At 49.3% G+C, this 17802-nt stretch overlaps 1 protein-coding gene across 7 annotated transcripts; it reads right to left on the bottom strand.

Moving 5' to 3' along the window:
* Positions 1–321: 321 nt before the first annotated feature.
* On the bottom strand, positions 322–17337 carry chd4b (chromodomain helicase DNA binding protein 4b). Of its 7 annotated transcripts, none has more exons than XM_049024697.1 (42): positions 17042–17337; positions 16441–16651; positions 14388–14506; positions 13060–13323; positions 12852–12970; positions 12298–12608; positions 12081–12208; positions 11857–11992; positions 11603–11769; positions 11212–11460; positions 10880–11083; positions 10463–10674; positions 10091–10222; positions 9757–9859; positions 8644–8835; positions 8049–8249; positions 7767–7904; positions 7549–7670; positions 7125–7298; positions 6896–7037; positions 6595–6726; positions 6382–6499; positions 6144–6268; positions 5974–6066; positions 5701–5842; positions 5338–5507; positions 4804–4993; positions 4233–4319; positions 4054–4145; positions 3812–3945; positions 3555–3699; positions 3309–3465; positions 3086–3145; positions 2789–2886; positions 2483–2708; positions 2320–2385; positions 2077–2226; positions 1823–1931; positions 1510–1642; positions 1217–1412; positions 764–927; positions 322–619 (listed from the first exon to the last, which is right to left on the bottom strand). In XM_049024697.1, the coding sequence occupies exons 2-42, from the start codon at positions 16502–16504 to the stop codon at positions 605–607; spliced, it is 5979 nt and encodes a 1992-aa protein (XP_048880654.1). In that variant the 5' UTR covers positions 16505–16651; positions 17042–17337; the 3' UTR covers positions 322–604. The 7 variants fall into 7 exon arrangements, with proteins under 7 accessions (XP_048880654.1, XP_048880655.1, XP_048880658.1 ...); XM_049024698.1 differs by having other exon boundaries at positions 2320–2382; XM_049024701.1 differs by having other exon boundaries at positions 4816–4993.
* Between the last annotated feature and the right edge of the window lie 465 nt (positions 17338–17802).

The raw sequence follows: 17802 nt of genomic DNA, 5'->3' as shown, positions 1-17802 counted from the left end.
GGCTCGTTAAAGTAGTCCTACATGCACAGCAAGAATGCATCAAGGCATTAAAAAAGGTACCCTGAATCCTTTCCAGGCCTTAACAGAGCCCATCAAAGGCAGAGCAGCCATACTTTTTGCAGAAAATCAGGCATTTCTTCCTCCATAGGTGGCTGAATGATAAGTTGCAATATGACAAGATTTACAGAAACATTAAGGAATTCAAAACCAAGTGCATCACCACTGATATTCACCAAAATGTGAGAAAACCGGCTGAAGATCTGGGGTGATTAAGTTCCCAACCTCACCCTCTATCCACCATCAAGAACCAGACAACACTCATATTGTTACCTTTTTATTTTAGGTCCCTAAAAGAAATAATAACATTATAACAATAATTATATTAAAAGTAAAGAAACAAACATCAAAGAAAAAAACAAAAAAAAACAAAAAACAATTGCTATCATATCCACTGCCTCCAGGAATCAGCCATTAGAATTGCTGCATGTCCTTATTTGGGTAAAGGGGGCATGGCTTCAAGAAGCAGAGGTGTGATGTGATCATCCAGGAGCCAATCAGGAATGTAGAGGTGGAGGCGTAAGAGGGAGGGCAATCCTGAGGCAGGCTACTGTTGCGTCACCTTGGGAGTGAAAAAGAGGGATAAACAGACATAAGATACCACTTATCCACCCAGGCTTGGCATTAGTGATTATGACCTGTGAGACTTGAGAGGCGGCGTGTAGCTAAAGACGATAACCAGCATGTGGGGGCGCCGGAGCCACACCTGCTGCGTCTGCGTGTCTGAGCCCCTGCTCGCCAACCGGCTGAGGATATTCCTCTCCGACATCTGCAGCCTGACAGCGACGGGTGGTATCCGAGCGATGGTCGCTGGAAGACGGGTAACATCCGCCTTCATGTCACTGAGCAGCTCCTCTAACTGTTTCAGCACTGCAATGACATTGATGTTAGTCTAGCGGATCATTTGCAATGAGCATAGTCACCCTGTTGGCTAAGCAACCAATCAGAACAGAGAGAGACACTGAATCTGTAACTGTATATGCTATAAACTCGTCCTTATTTGGACAGACAAAATATATCCCCCCAAGAGAACCCAAGTCCTAAATACAAAATGCAGAACAGCATTAAGTAGAACCTAGCAAAGCACTTCAAAATGGAACAAGGGGCAAAGGCCCGAGACCTCAGCCAGTCTGAAAAGGGATGGCAAATCGAATGTTACCTTTGTGGAGTACGGCGTTTGCAGGCTTGTTTCCGGACATAGACTCCTTGCTGAGGTGCTGGTGGGACTCGGCCAAACACTCAACCTCGCTGAAGCGTGTGTTTAGGGCCATGGAGGGGTGGGATGGGTCTTCGGACATGTTGAGGTAGGCCGCTCTCCTCAGCTGCTCCTCAATCACCAGGGCCTGCTCCAGGAGCTGTCAGGCATAGGGGGGATGAGGTTGAGTGGCTGCTTATTCCAGTCACGGCTCTGTGGAATGGGGGCAGGGGAGGTGCGAGGCCTGCAGGACGTACCTTGAACCTCCTGGCGAGGAACTTGTTCTTGATCTCAAGGAAATTTCCCCGGTTCATCTCACCTTTGAAAGGCTCATTGAGGATGGCGTACTTCACATCGTTCTGGATGTCCTGCCAGCGGGCATAGCCATGTCTGCAGGGCGGCAGGTCAAGGAGCCAACACACTGACCAACCATCCGAATCTCTACTCTCAGCCCTAGTGAAACAGGCCTTTGCCATTATGACAGCCACACAGTCCTTAGTGAAAGACCCCACATGAACAACACAATGAGCTGCACACCATGGGGGTTATGGCCGATGGATGGAAGGATACTGGATGATGCCGGCCAGCAGCCAATAGTCATGCCGACGGTGCCATATCTCATAAGTCTTCTTGGTGACAGTCGCAGCCCTCTCCTCGTTCTGCCACAGGGAGTGCAGCTCTGGAGAGTGGGGGGGGGGAGAAAGGGGTTTCGTGAAAACCCAGACATCAACACCTTGGGGTGGGGGTGAGCTTCCAGACAGACCCCAGAAGAACCCAAGTAATGGTGCAAAGAAAGGGCCGGGGGGTCCCTCTTTGACTCGCACCTGTGAATCCGCCATCGGCGATATTGAACATGAACCGCTGCTTGGCGGCCTTCTTCTTCTCCTCAGCGCCTACCACACCCCCATCTTTGGCACTATCCCCGTTCTGCAGCTTGGCCGGCTCCTCAGTTTTGTCTTTGTCGTCCTTTTGATCTGTAGTTTTTTTGTGCAGAGGGGTCAGTAACAGGTGTCTCCCAGCACAAAGCAGCATGTTAGACATGAGGGTGGGGGGGGGGGGGCAGCTACCTTTCTTCTCATCAGCAGGAGGACTTGTGTCCATCTTCTCCAGCTTCTCTTCCTTCTTTTCTTCTGCTGGATGCCAACATGTTGGGGTTAGGGTTAGGGACAGTCTCAGAAACCTAGCAGTGAAAGCTTGAGGTGTCAGCTTCACGTGATAAAACCATCTTACCTTTTGCCTCAGACTCATCCTGTTTGGCCTTGACCTCTGACCCCTCACCCTTGACCTCTTTAGGAGAGCCCTTCTCTTCTGCTGCTTCCATCAGCTTCTCCTTCTCGGCTTCCTGTTTCTCCCTGTCTACCTCACCACTCACTCCATCCTTCTCCACAACCTCACTCTCCTTCTCTTTCTTTTGTGGGGAAGGGGGCTTCTTCTCCTCGTCTGGGATCTCGATGATCTGAATGTGGGAAGTGAGACCTTCAGAAGGTGCCTGCTGAAAGGCAGGAGCGGGGGGGGTGGGGCAGAAAGACTCATCACCTCCGGCTCCTGCGTCTTGTTGGACTCCTTTCCTTCCTTGTCTTCTCCTCCCTCAGTTTTTTCCTCCTTCACAGAGTCTTCAGACTTCGATGGGTCTTCTGCAAAAGAAACACCCTTTATGGCGACCATCTTTAATGGCAAGTGATTCATATTTCTAACAAATAACCAGTAAATGAGCAACTACTTTCAACACAGGAGGCAATACAAACAATGAGACATATCTACCCACGCTACGCCACGTCAGGGGACGCTGCAGAGCTGTGCATGCGTGCGTGTGACTAGGCCTGTGTCCATTACCTGTGGCAGGTGTGTTGGGCTGCGTGTCTGCAGGTGTGCCAGTAGGGGGCGTTTTAGGGGCTGGGGAGGGGGGGCACAAATGGTGTTACAACTGTATGGAAGCAGGCTGACAGGACAGTGTAACCTTCAGCACAGAAAGCACATCATGACAACAGAGGGGAGAAGCAGCCAATGGCGGCAGGACACGTGACCACTTAAGACCAACAAGGAAGGGTGTGATTACCCGGGGCGGGTGTGTTTGGCTGGGTGTCTGCCGGTGTCCCCGTGGACGGTGTTTTGGGGTTCCCAGGAGAATCAGGCCGGGCCGCCTTCTTGTTCTCTTCCAGCTCCATCATCCAGGGCATAGACCACTGGCCGTTGACGTGCTCGAACTCCTGGACCTGATCCAACAGGCCAGAGCTACGTCAGAACCATGGGCCCGGAGGCAAACTTGTGCATGGCAGCAGGGAAAAGTAGCGGAACCTGTTACCTTCTTCCGGATTAGGGACATGACGCCAATGCGTGTGAGGACATGCTGGCGTGACAGGCCCTCGCGCGGGACGCCATCAGCAAAGGTCTCCGCCCCATCTGCGCCAGGTTCACACAGGTGACGCATGAAGAGAGATACATAGGCCCTGGCAGGGAGGGAGAGAGAGAGAGAGAGAGAGAGAGAGAGAGAGAGAGACGGCATGAATAGAAGACAACATAGCCATCTTAGGGAGGGACAGCAACGAAGGAGCTACTCACTTGAACTCCTTCTCGGATTTCCCTCGCAGGTCCCTGACCAGCCACTGTGTGGTGAAGGCATCTTGGGGGGGCATCCCATAACGCATCACTGCATTCAAGAAGGCTTTCCTCTGACGGGCGTTGAAGCCCAGTACCTTAAGAGGGGAAGAGAAATTTTTACTCTTAACTTTTAGGCTCTTACCTACACAGTCAGTCTGCACATCTAAAATGGCAAATATGAATACAAGAGACAAGCAACTGACCTCAATGTTGCCACCAACTCTGGCCAGCAGGGGGGGCAGTGGTTTGTCCTTGTCATTCCTCAGGCCCTTCCTGCTGGGTCTGCGCGAGTTCCCTAAAAGGGCCAGACCGCAAAGCTGTCAGCCAAAGCAGCACCACTCAGTGTTACGTGCGTGATGGACGCCGGACTTGCTTGACTAACCCTCCGACCGCTCGTCAAAGTCCTCATCACCCTCTTCCGATGCCACGGAATAATCAGACTGGTTGTCCGATTGGTCATCCTGCCAGTCTAGGGGGCCAGAAGAGAACAGAGTTAACCTCAGCAGCAAGTGTTAATAGTCATGGATAGAAGTGAAACAATAAAAAAAAATTTTTAAAAAAAAAGAGACAGCACCACAAAAAAAAAAAAAAAGGCACCAATTAACCAAGAAGCAGTTGAATAACACCAACAAAGAATGCCCCACACAGCACCCCATTCCCACTAATCAGCCTGCAGGACAGGACAGTGCGAGACAGGACATGGATGCAAAGTCCACAATGGAGGACAATCCCCAGGCAGGTTAATGGATCAAATTGTACCTGAAAGTGCATCTTTGTTAATGCAGACTACAGAAACAGATCGTCTTCAGGTCTTGAGGAATTTGATCCATTGTGACGTTACCCTGCTCTTTGGTGCCTTCCAGCACCGTATCTTGCACTCACAGAAGGGACACACACACATACACTCACACACACAGAAAAAAGGTAGTAATAACGCGCTGCGTTTTCTGTACCCCGCCTACTACCTCGGTCCTCCTGCGAGCCGTCGTTGTAGTTGACCTGCTTGCGGATGCGCTTGCCCTTGCCCAGGTTGCGCGCCAGGTCCTCCTGCTGCTGCTCGTAGTGGTGACGCAGGAGCTTTTCCCAGTAGTCGGGGTCCACGCTCTCCTCCTGCTTGATGATCTCACGCTGAACTTCCTCCTCCTTGGAGGAACGTCAGAAGGAGAGGAGCATGGGGCAGAGACAAAAAGGATGGATGGGGAAAAAAGAAAACAGGATCTTGAGGCTGATGAGTACCCCACACAGGCCAGGACCATTTACAGGTGGTGTTAGCTCAAGGTGGCTGACGAGATGATCTCCAGAAGACCAACCCACAGCGACTCTGGACTTTCCTTTCCATGTAACCTTTGACTAGCTAGGGCTTCGATTAGCTCATCCATAAGTTGACAGAAATTAGCATTAGTGACGGTACGCCCTACTGAAGCCAGAGGCTTCCAAAGTTTGTGCTAAAGCCCTGAATATGCTCGGAGGAGTAGTCAGGCACTCACTTCCTCATCCTCATCTTTCACCACGTATTGGGCGACCTTGAAGGAGCTGAGGTATTCGTTCATGCTCTGGATCTCTGTGTCGTCCGTGGCATCCTGGTTGCGGTCAAGCAGCCGTTCGATGGCCTTGTCGTCATAGTGAATCACACTGCTGTCCTCCTCCTTATTGTCCCCTAAGGGAAACGGTGGGAAGACAATCGATTACCTTTTAAAATAAATCGAAGCGCCTACTGCGTGTACTTCCTATAGAAGGAATCCCTCTCTGCCCAAAGGTAATCTTTATAAATATAGACGTCTATCCATCACTGGCAAACAGCAAAGTGAGAAGGGCCAGGCAGACAGCACAGGTGACCCTCAAAGTCTCACCTTCGCCAATCTCATCTTTGAAAAGTTCCTCTGTGCCAAACTTAAGGATGTCATCCAGCTCCTGCTTAGACATGGAGCCTGTCTTGGAACCCAAACCTGGCCTCACCACCAAGTGGGTCAGCATCATCTTCTTCTTTGCTACCTATAGTGAGGGTGGGGGATGGTTACTGCATGTTAAATATGACCACAGTCAATCCTATAAGCTTCCCAGATCGTAAAGAAGCCATCTAGAAGAACTCCACTCTAAAAACAGAAGTAGTTGACAATGCTGACCTGAGTGATCCTTTCCTCCACAGAGGCCTTGGTGACAAAGCGATAGATCATCACTTTCTTGTTTTGACCTATACGATGCGCTCTGCTGAATGCCTAAAGGAGAACAGCAGATGAGGATGCAGTCGATTGAATGAGGTCCAGACTACATAGAACGCAGTGAGGTGTCATACCTGAATGTCATTGTGAGGGTTCCAGTCCGAGTCATAAATGATGACGGTGTCAGCGGTGGCCAGGTTGATACCCAGGCCTCCCGCCCTGGTCGAGAGCAGGAAAGCAAACTGGGGAGCTCCAGGAGCTAGAGCAAGATGGAGGGAGAGAGATGACATTTACCACTAGACAAGATGGTCAACCTACCTGCAGCATGCCATCAAGAGCCCAAACCACCCATCCAACCAAACCAAGTCTCACCGTTAAACCTATCAATAGCCTCCTGCCTCATTCCTCCAGTGACACCTCCATCAATCCTTTCATACTTATATCCCTCGTTCTCTAGAAAGTCTTCCAGCAAGTCCAACATCTTAGTCATCTGGGAAAATAAAAGGAGGTATGAGTACTCCAACGCATAGTGGGAATTTTCTCAGAGGAAGAGCATAAGACAAGTGACCACACATGAGCCCCCACCTGAGAGAAGATGAGCACTCTGTGCCCCCCCTCCTTCAACTTCTTCAGCATCTTGTGCAGCAGCATGAGTTTCCCGGCCGCCTTGGTCAGGGCACTGCCATCATACATCCCATTGGGCATTTTCGGGGCTTCCTGTCAGCCAAATCACAGAACGTCCATACAGTTACGTATTACTTAAAAAAAAAAAAAAGCTCATAAAAATTCTTGATCCTTTTCTTCAACTAATCCATGGGGCTCAAGTTGAACTATGACCTTCAACACCAAGTTTCCCCGCTACGACCCCCTTGGGAGGCCCCCATACCATGGCAGCCGCCGGGAAGAGGTAGGGGTGGTTGCAGCATTTCTTCAGGTCCATCACCACATTAAGCAAAGACACCTGGTTGCCTCCTCCACGAGTGTTCAGAGCCTCAAAGTTGCGTGTCAAGATGAACTTGTAGTACTTCCTGCAGGGGGGGGAACCATTAATAAGATTAACAGAAACTTAAAGACAAGTGCCCCCCCCCAAAGGAACCAGCTATTGCTGCACTCACTTCTGCATGGGGCTGAGCTCCACGCGCACGATCAGCTCCGTCTTGGACGGCATGTTCTTGAACACGTCGGCCTTCAGCCTACGCAGCATGTGAGGCCCCAGCATGTCGTGCAGCTTCTTGATCTGGTCCTCCTTGGCGATATCAGCGAACTCCTCCAGGAAGCCCTCCAGGTTACTGGGCGAGGTCAAGCAGACACACATTTTTAACAGCTTGACATTAGAAACATACGTGACACTAGGAGAGAGCATCCACCTCTTCTCCTAGAACTGTCCAGGAATCCACTCGAGACGCTTGTGACTCATCATCACTACCAGATGCTTTCAGAATGCAACTAAACACCATTTAGCCAATCAGTTTGACCAACATCTTCAAAGAGAAATATGGGAGTACAGCCAGGAAAGAGACCAGACAAAGCTGTACTGACTTGAATCTCTCTGGGGTGAGGAAGTTAAGGAGGTGGAAGAGCTCCTCCAAGTTGTTCTGCAGCGGAGTTCCAGTCAACAGCAGCTTGTGTTGGAGATGGTAGTTATTGAGCACCCTGAAGAACTGCGCCAAGGAAAAGAAGGTTCTCAGTGAAATCTTTCAGCTCCTGGGTCAATGGGCACCATACTCATGCTGAAGACACCGATTGCAAGTGGTTACCTTCGACTGGTTGTTCTTGAGCCTGTGGGCCTCATCAACAACCAGACAGGCCCACTGGATAGAGCCAAGGATGGCCATGTCGATGGTGATCAGCTCATAGGAGGTCAGCAGCACATGAAACTTCACAGATGCCTCTTTCTGCAGGGTGAGAGCAATGGACTGATATTCATTAAGCTGCATCAGCATTGACAAAAACACCAGCATAATGCGACTGAAACCAACATGTGAAAATCTAACAAAGTGAATCATGGGGCTGACCTTCACCAGTCCTCACATGCTTACCTTCATTCGGGAGGCCTTCTTCCCACCCCGGATGGCATTGTCCTCAAAGGTGAATTCATTCTCGCGGATAACAGCTCGGCTATCCTTGTCGCCCACATACGTTACCACGTACATGTCCGGGGCCCACATCTCAAACTCTCGCTCCCAGTTAATGATTGTGGACAGAGGTGCGCTCACCAGAAATGGGCCTTTGGAGTGACCCTGGGGGAGAATGAGAAGAATCTAACATGCAACCAAAGGCAGCGCAAGAACAAACTGATATCGGAACAGCCATGAATGGGGAAATGCCATGGGGGGGGAAGAGGGCAGTGGCACTAATCTAGAACCAAAGGGAAAAGTAATTCTGGCAAGTGTTCTGTCCTGCCTTTAGGATAAAGTCCTGACTTTGGAATTTTCCCCTTTATTGGACAGAGTCACTGTGCGTCCCTGCCTGTCCGTCATCCCGCTAATGCTAACAGACGGGGACAGGAAGGCTGGACAAACAAACACACACACACTTACACTTGCATGCTTAATTATAAGGATAACCAATGAGAATTTTAAGACAACCCCACGTTCCGCAGCTACCACCTGACACTCCCATAGGCATACATACCTCCTTGTAGAGCGAGTAAAGGAAAACCGCGGTCTGGACCGTCTTGCCCAGCCCCATCTCGTCGGCCAGAATGGTATCGGTGCCCTGGGCCCAGGAGAACCGCAGCCAGTTGAGCCCCTCCAGCTGGTAGGGGTGCAGCGTGCCACCGGTGCTGTCCAGGTATTCTGGCTGCCTCTCGAACTTGATGGTGGGCTAGAGTTGGATCGATATCAAAACTGCAACTTCAATACCAATACAAACACTGATACCCTGGTATCAATACCAAAATCGAAACTGTAAAAATGATTCCTATTTAAATATTAAGACTTAAACCAACAGCAGTATCCTATAAAATAGTTTTAACATTATCAGTGAAACACACATGGATCAATTAAACTCCACTGAATGCAGAGATTCTGGTAGTTGATGTAGCCTCAGCAGTTACAATATCTCACTGGTAATAAATGTAAACCTAACATTAGTTTATGTCCACTGTTAATCATTTATCCTAGCCTACTTTTTCCAATCACCGGAGAAAGGGATATGAATGAGCATCCATGTAGGCTGAAGATGAATGTAAAACAAACATGAAACTCAAAATTAACCACTAAATTACGCCACTGTCATGCACCTTACACCTTTCATCATCCACACCCAATAACCTTTAAACTCCATATATAAATCAGGGTGAGCGACAGATACTTTGCCAGTTTAGATGAGTTCCCTCCTTGTACCCACACTGGCATAGTGAGGCTGTTGGCTCTGGGGAGCTCACCTTTCTTGGTCAGTTTATAACAAAAATAATGCCCTTTCACTTCATGCTGCCCTGCTTACCAGCTAGAGGTGGGCTAAGGGCAATCCTCCATTTATGTAGCTTCTCCTCACAAGAGCCGTGTGACACGAGTGTGACAGTCTCCCTCACCAAAGCACAGATCCGGCGCACCCACTATGTAACTTTAGTGTTTTTGATGAGAGCAGTGGACTGACAGCACATTTTCAAATACTGAAATTGGCAAAATGATAGAATCATTCCATTTTAAAATTCTCAGTATGGCAATACGATATCGACTCCGGCGTACAGGACAAGGTTATGGTGGCTGCAGACAAACACTGACATGGACGCTGTACACTTACGTCCACGACGGGATTCGCAGGAGGCCGGTCCAGCTTCTTAATTCTGCTTAGCTTCATCTTCAGCTTCTTGCTGGGTCTACCGTCATCTCCCATCATGAGCTCCCTTACAAGCAATAGGATGAGACAGGCAAGGTGAGAAGTTTAATTATATGACATTAATTACTGACCCATTTACCAACATCTAGAACACCTACACAGACAGACAGCATTAATCTACTGACAACACAATGTCAGTTCTGCTCACTGAATGTAAAGTCTCGGAGTCCAACGAGAACAGTGGGATTAAAAACGCATCACCACATCAATCACTGAGCTGTGCAGAAGGCCTGCGTACCTGTGATTCCAGTACATCAGCTTGTAGGCATCATACTCCTGGATATCCATGTCCTCACTCTCCCAGGATGCCTGATCATATGGCAAATCCCGCCACTTGATCAAGTAATGAATATTATTCTTCTTATCGACACTGCAGAGGAGATTCGCTCAGTCAGGCACGCACTCATGTAAATTGATACAAAGTTCTGATGGTGAATGAGAAACATTCCAAGAATTGCAACCCCACCCCCCAAAATTTCATGCCTCGTGAAAAATATCTTGGCAAGGACACGCTACTCACGGCTGGCAGCACGTAGCAGGTTTGGAGTGCTGCTGGATAATGTATGTCAGTCCCAGCAGGGCGACCCTGGCTTGCAGACACACTGATTACCTGTGATTCAGGATGCGGTGAATCATCATCCATTCCATCTTGATGCCAAAGCGATAGAACCTCTCCTCCATCTGAGCAAAATACGGGTCCTTGTTCTTCCTTTTAGTGCTTTTATCCTCATCCCCCTCGCCACCGAAGTCCACAGGTGGGGGCTCGTCCATATCATTCTTGCGCTGATAGTTCCGGAACATCACCTGACAGTGCAGCTCCAACTACGCAAGGTAAGGAAACCTGGGTTAATATATGTATCTCCATATGGACAGAAACGTGTGCAGTAAAAAAGGCCAGGTGACTACACACACAGATTTGATGGGTTATGTACCGAATTCACAAGAATTCATATGTGGATATCAAGCATTCTTGTACGGATCCGTGTGCAGCAGCCATCCATATCCCAGGGTAACTGCGAGTGTTTACCTGTAGCTCAGAAACCCAAGAGCAGTGCCAGTAGGACATATTGCTCCATTTGACAAAGAATTCCCTCTCCGGGCGGCCAGCCAGAGGGGCAGGATCGGGGGCGTCGTCAGGAAGGTTGGGAGGTCGGGGCACTGGGGTTGGGGGTGGGGGCTCTCTCCAGCGCCAAGTCAGGATCTTCTGGACTTTTCCCTTCATGGGTGGACACTAAAAAAGGAGCAATGTAATCCTGACATGACATCCAACATGGAGGCCACTGCTACATGAATCAGTTAAATACTCTGGTTCATCCATCGTTGACTAATGTGGGCTGTCCCCCCCCCCAGCCAACTCACAGTGCAGCGGGGGCAGATCCACTCGCCATTGGGGATCTCAGGCAGGGGAGGGTTCAGGCAGTGGATGTGGTAGGACGAGGGGCAGGAGTCACAGCACAGCAGTTCCCCACCGTCTTTGCAAACGCGGCAGAACTCCATGTGGTGGTCATCTTCCTCAGTGTCGCCTCCGTCCCTGCGGCCCTCCCCCTCGTTATCCTCCTCCCCTTCTGAGCCGTCCTCCCTCGCCTCCCACTGCACTCCCTCCTTCTCCTGGTGGAGAAACACAGGGAAATCAAAATGGGCACCGGGCTTCCAGACAGCAGATGGGCTGACCCTAGAACCAACCTAACCCTGCTCAGGCAGTATGAGGGGGTAAAAACAACCGGCCGCATGGCAGAACCAGGTGACTCACGCAGTGGGGACAGCTCCACTTGCCCTCGGGAGCCTTCTCCATATCGGGATCCAGGCAGACCATGTGATATGCGCGGGGGCACGTGTCGCAAAGGATGATTTCGCCCCCCTGCTGACAGACTTCGCAGTAGTCCTGGTGGTCCGTCTCATAGCCATCGCCATCCTCTTCTGCCAAGAGAGAACACAAGGATTAAAGGAGGGGCGTCACATGATGTAGAGCCATTTCGGTGACGACGCCCTGTCAAGAGGACCGACCTTTCTTCTTCTTCTTAGATGTCTTGCTTTTTTTCTTTGAGCGGCTACTGCGGCTGTTGGACCCATCAGACACAGAGAAACTGTTCAAGCTGCCGTCGTCAAAGTCACTGTCCACGTCCACCTCATCTTCTTCACTCTGTGGGAACGGGGTGGGGGGGGGGGGTTAGTAACATGCAGCCTGAGAAGCCATGGCCAAGAGACCACTGGCTGGGGACGGTGCTGACCGAAGAGCGCTTCCTCTTGTTGCTGTTGAAGCCTCCCAATTTGATCTTCAGCGGGGCCACCTTCTTGGTTTTCACCTTCTTCTCTGGAGGCTTGGGGGGAGCTTTTGGTTTTTTGCGCGCGTTTGGACCTGAGGACACAAAAGCCCAGTTGCAAATCTGTTCACCCAAAACCCTCTGCAATGGCAAAGTGATTGCCGGCCTGCTTTCTGGCCCCTACCTTTGCCCTCCTTGGTCTTGGCCTTGCGCAACGGAGCCACAGGGGGAACCTGAGGTTGGGCTGCAGCGGCGGGAGCTGGGGCGACCGGGGTGGTGCTGGCCAGGCCCACTGTCCCTGAGACCGGCCCAACTTCCGTGCCACTGGCCACCATGCTCTCCACGGCGGCAGCCACATTGGCTGCTGCCAGGGCCGCTGTGGCGCTGGCCGAGCCCCGCAGAGGGTTGTTGGTGCTGAACTCACGCCACTTAGCACCCAAAACCATCATCATCTTGGATACGGCGATCTTGGGGTTCTTGGCTGCGATGAGCGGCCTGTGCAGCGAACAAACATAAGAGTGCCATTCAAACCCGCTGAGGCAACATCACCTTCATCACTTACTCTAACTCCCACAACAACTTAAGCTTTATCCAATGCAACCATCTCTCACTGGGCCAACTAAAGGCAACAGCCATTCAGGAATACAAGAGTAGAACCCTTCTTGAAAGCCAGGATCTGCAAATACGATGTCTGTGGCCTAAACCTCCAAGCCATCTGCTACTCAAAAATAGATATACCTGACAAACTGGCTGAATGCTTTGTAGTTTGTGAGGGTGCCATAGTCCTCCTGTGTGAAGACATGGTCAATGTCTTCCATTCCCCATTCATCTAGCAGCTGGGCAGAGGTCTTGGGCTCCTGGAATAAACAAGCATGTTATTTAAGGGATTTTCCACATCCAGCACCCTTCACAGATGACATTAGGTTTGACAATGGCCCGGTCTAACCTGGTTGTCATCATCTTCGTCTTCCTCGTCTTCCGGCTCGGGCTCTTTCCGTTTGCTTTTGTTGCTGGAGCTTCCTGAGATCTTCTCTCTCTCGCCACTCGTCCCCCTCTTCCTCTCCTTTGCCGAACTCCCTCGCTTCTTCTTCTTCCTGCCTGGAGTATAATCGCTCCCCTCGCTGTCTGACCTGACGCCAGCCCCTTCCTCCTCATCTCCGTCTTCAGCATCGAGACCTTCTACTGCCTCTGGGGAGCTGCCCGCCAAGTCCTATGGGAACCACCATTGAGGTGCCACACAAGCCGAGCACAGTCAGAAACAAATACATGCACACTAACTACTTGACACTATTAAACTAAATTGCTAATACAGTCCATCGCACAACAATGCAAAATAAGACTAGTTTTGCGTGTAAATCTTGAAACTTCCCAGACATAAGCATTCATTCAACCATCAACACTTATCCATTACAAAGTCAAGTTAACCTGAAGCTTGGGGTAGAGAAAACCCTGGAATGGATGCCAGGCCTCAATGAGGCACCAAGGGCAATTGAGACACCCATTCACCTGCACTACAAGCTTTTTTTCCAAAGGAGGATACTGGGGTGCCAGAGGACACTCATGCAAACAAGACCACACAACCACACACACAGCCAGCCAAGAGGCAGCAATCAAACCCATAACACAATGAACCCTACAGAGGGAAGCCTGCCTCCATCACACTGAGGAGCCTGAGAACTCATCTCCATTGAGCTGGAGCTCCGAGTACTGCCGTCTGTCATTGGTGCAAAGTGACGTCTACAGTCTGCTGGTCACCTACAGGGCTATGGGGGCAAGCAAGTGGACAGCACCCTCTTCCAGGCATGTGTGAAGGGCAGTGTGAGAGATTGTGTGCTAGTCTACACACTCCGAGTTTAAGTGGACTAACCACGTGCATGGGATTAACTGGTTATTCAAGAAAAGGTAAAAAAAAAAAAATAATAATAATAATCAAATGTCAATCATGGGCATAAACAGTTAAGAGAAAGGGTATTTAACCATGTATCTTGTTTGCTAGTGTTATAGATTCAATGCAACTATCTATCTGTGTCTTGAAGGCATCACACACCACACACACACATACACACACACACACACACAAAGATGCATCCAGAAAACAGGAGCAGAGGAAAAAGTAAAAAAAAGTGAGGTTAAGCAGAAACAAAGAAAGGGGGAAAAGACAGTCATGTATGACCTCTGGCACACAGAACCAGCACCACAAACATGCGAGCTAGAAACAGCATCTTAAGGTGGCGCACACAGGACAGACACCACGGTAGAGGAGGGTTCCAGCACCTCACGACGAACTCTCTGCCGTTTGCCACTCTTGCTCTCGCGGCTCCTCTTGGCCTTCTTCTTTTTCTTCACCTTTGGCGCATCGCCATCTGACATTTCCTCATCCAAGTCATCGTCATCTGCCATTGATCACAAGTAGACACAGCAATACCAACTTAATGACCAATGCACCTCCCCAGACAGCAAAGATTACTACACTCAGGCCTTATTAGCACTCATACTGCTGCATTGCAGTCTAGAGGTACTTTTAAACCCTAATGTGGCCACGCAGCTACAGATATTGAATATCCCACAATGCAGGTACGTGGAGCGTGACACTGAAGTTTCCCCGTCACACAAAATCTACTTTAATAAAATGCAGTGATTCAGATTACACCATGCATAAGAAAAGCTATATATACTTAGTAAATGCCACCAACTGCGACTGCATGCATACCTCGACACACTAAAGTAGGCGTTTAGGAGAAAAATCAAAAAATCAGTTACGATTTAATAGACCATCATTACAGTCCTTTTCAAATTACTTTAAAATAAACCCCATATGTGTACGTTTACATATAGCTGAACGTCCCAGTAAAGGCATTTCAGTGTATAATGATTAGTTTAACACAGTACCACGGAAAAATATTCAAAACCGGAGACTGGGATGAGATCTTATCGTTATATTGTGCCCGCTTCCACCATCCATCCGTCCCAAAAAGCGGGTGTAGAGATGAAGCCCCGAGAATGGGAGTTAAAAGCAATAAAAACAGTAAGCAAAAATGCACATCAGCGGCCGGCCATGTAAAGGGACAACGGGGGGCTGTTGAGCCGGCTCGGCTTGCGTTGCACACGGCATTTGATGCGCTCTACGTGAGCGAGAGCGGCGCGGCGCACAGCCATTTACTGCGCTTTACGTGTGCATTACGGAGCCGAAACGGAAATCAACTTGAGCAGGAAAAAAGAAATGGTTTGACAGAAAAAGCATTGTGCTTTCCGTGATCTGAGCTCTTCTACACGCCACACATGATCATCGAGACAAATACATTGACATCCCATACGATCCCGTATGCTTTCATATCGGGATGGTACCGCAGCCGGTTAGCCAGTCCATTGTGCTCCACCAAGCCGGCTAACCGGTCGGTGCCCCGGGCCGACCCGATCATCTTACTTTCAAACTATGGCAGTTTAATAAGGAAATGCGACTCTTTTGGCTCTGTCTCTGATTCCGCCAATGATTAAAAAAATCTGACCATTCCGATTGAAAGAATTTGAGCTACAATGTGTATACGGTGGCAGGAGCTGCGGTTCCGGCTTCTCCGGAGTGTGCTGTTTTAGATCGGCTCTGCTTGTCTACACGTGAGGCGGCAGGTAGGCCGCAGCCGGTACAGGCGCCGGTCCGCTTTCGGTCCGCGCGGGCATGTCGCGCTTTCAGCCCGGCCGGAATTCAACCCGGCACGGATATATCCAGGCACAACTCGGGCACGCCAGGTGGCCCCGGTCGGTACGGCAAGCCCGCCTCCTACAACACATTGACACCAGGCTGGTTTCCGCACCAAAACCGTCCCCGGCTTACGGTCACGCAGGGCGGACCGGTTAGGCCTGGGCTGGTCGTCAACACATTAAACTGACCCAAAACCGCAGTTAACTGGCGCCTAAAATCGCTACTCCTCGGTTACAACCACATGGCCGCTTAAAGCCGAAAAAAACAAAATTGCAGCTTAACTTTAACGATGAACAACAAGCAGCTTCACAAACAAGAGGCACGAAACCGGCTTAGCGAACAGCCCGAAAGCCGAACTTCTCCTTATTTATTTATTTATTAACAAATGTAACCACGCAAAGCATAACGATTATTATAAAATAAGCCGAAAACAACTGAGGGGGTACTTCAAACAACTCTCACTTCTTCGTGACTCGTAGGTTTTCGACATACTGGAAATGCGCTTTATTGAGTGTCCAAAAAAGATGCCCGGTTTAAGCTAACTAGCTAGCTAGCTAGTAGCCCAAACCACAAGTACAAATAGCCAGCTAGTTAGCACGGACAACATTAAGAAAGCTGGTAAAAGATTACCTTGGATGAGCGACCGGTCTTCTGGGGCTCCGAAATCGTCCCTATCGTCCTCGCTGCCGGACATGTCGGCTTTATTTAAATTAACTACCTAGTTTTGGATACAAATAAATAGTTTTCTTATCCGGGTTGTCGTCCACACACTCGGTATGACCGTCTCGGAGAGGGAGGAGGGAAAATGAAAAGAAATAAAGGATGGGGGTGGAGGGGGCAACTGTAAAGGAGAAAAAAGAAGAAAGCTTAAGCATTTCATATTTCCCTTAAGTTAACACGTCTTACCGTAAGGAATAACACACTACTCGTTTAGCTAGGAAAAGATCACACGCTTAATTCAATTAAAGCGTTTATTGATAGGTAGTTGTAAACTTCAATTGTCTAACTACAAACACCACCTGCGAACACATATATAAAGTAAAAAGCATTATAAGAAGCTTTGCCATGCAGTTATAATAATAATACGAGTATAGTCAAGTTAACCGGCTCCCTGTACTAGGCGCTTGTCGTAGAGGGGACTGTAGTCACCGGCGAATGGCACAAAAATACTTTTGGTCCACAATCGGTCGTATCTTTTTAGTTGATTTTATAATAACATAACCATACTCACTCAACCAAAACAATTCCACTGCTCGAAATGTATCGTGAATTGATAATAAGAATGTACAACGCGGTCCCACGTTGAGATAGTTCCTCTTTCTTCCCTTGGTATTTTATATTCTGAGATGTATATTTGTATATATTCAGGTTGATTAGACTGAGACGCCAATGTCCGGTTTACTAGGTTTTTTGTATTTCGAAAATCTCACAATCGAACACGTTACATACTCCCTATCGTCTCTCCCTCTCTCACAGGCTAGCTAACATTCTCACATACACACAAAGAGATCAGGGGGCAGACATCCCATAATAATCCTTATTCCCCCCCCCCCCCGCCACCCACCCCCATAATACACACACTACTCTGCATAGTTACCTCGCAACGTACAGACCATAATACTCACCCCCCCCTCCACTCCCTTCCCCATTCCGCTATTTCCGGCCCCCTAGCAACCACGGTTGCCATGGGTACACACCCCCTCCCGCCCTGTTCACCATCCCATAATAATAATAAGCAGTCACTGACATCCCATAATAAGCACAACTCCAAAAAGAGAGGAAAAAAATTACCAGTCACATGGTCTCCAGGGGAACTCCATGCCACTTGTGACAGACCATAATATTCCACAACTGTGCCCTTTGCATGTACATACATCACCTAACACACTGTACAGTGAACTACACTGTATATCCAGCCACACACTGTACAGACTAAATTCACATGGAGAGACTGGGGACAGCAATTCACTGTGTCCCAGTGCTGTACAGATG

Source organism: Brienomyrus brachyistius, chromosome 9 (genome assembly GCF_023856365.1).
Source record: "Brienomyrus brachyistius isolate T26 chromosome 9, BBRACH_0.4, whole genome shotgun sequence".
Taxonomy (NCBI): Eukaryota; Metazoa; Chordata; class Actinopteri; order Osteoglossiformes; family Mormyridae; genus Brienomyrus; species Brienomyrus brachyistius.
Note: the sequence above shows the minus strand (reverse complement) of the source record. Positions and strands in the feature narration are given on the sequence as shown.

Bases quoted from the DNA above. Each gene is read 5' to 3' on its own strand.
- chd4b (XM_049024697.1), bottom strand. From the start codon at position 16,504: ATGTCCGGCAGCGAGGACGATAGGGACGATTTCGGAGCCCCAGAAGAC. The intron at 5,843-5,973 runs GTCAGCATTGTC...CCCTCACTATAG, and splicing joins TGGAGGAAAGGATCACTCAG to GTAGCAAAGAAGAAGATGAT. The intron at 5,508-5,700 runs GTGAGACTTTGA...CGTTTCCCTTAG, and splicing joins CAAAGATGAGATTGGCGAAG to GGGACAATAAGGAGGAGGAC.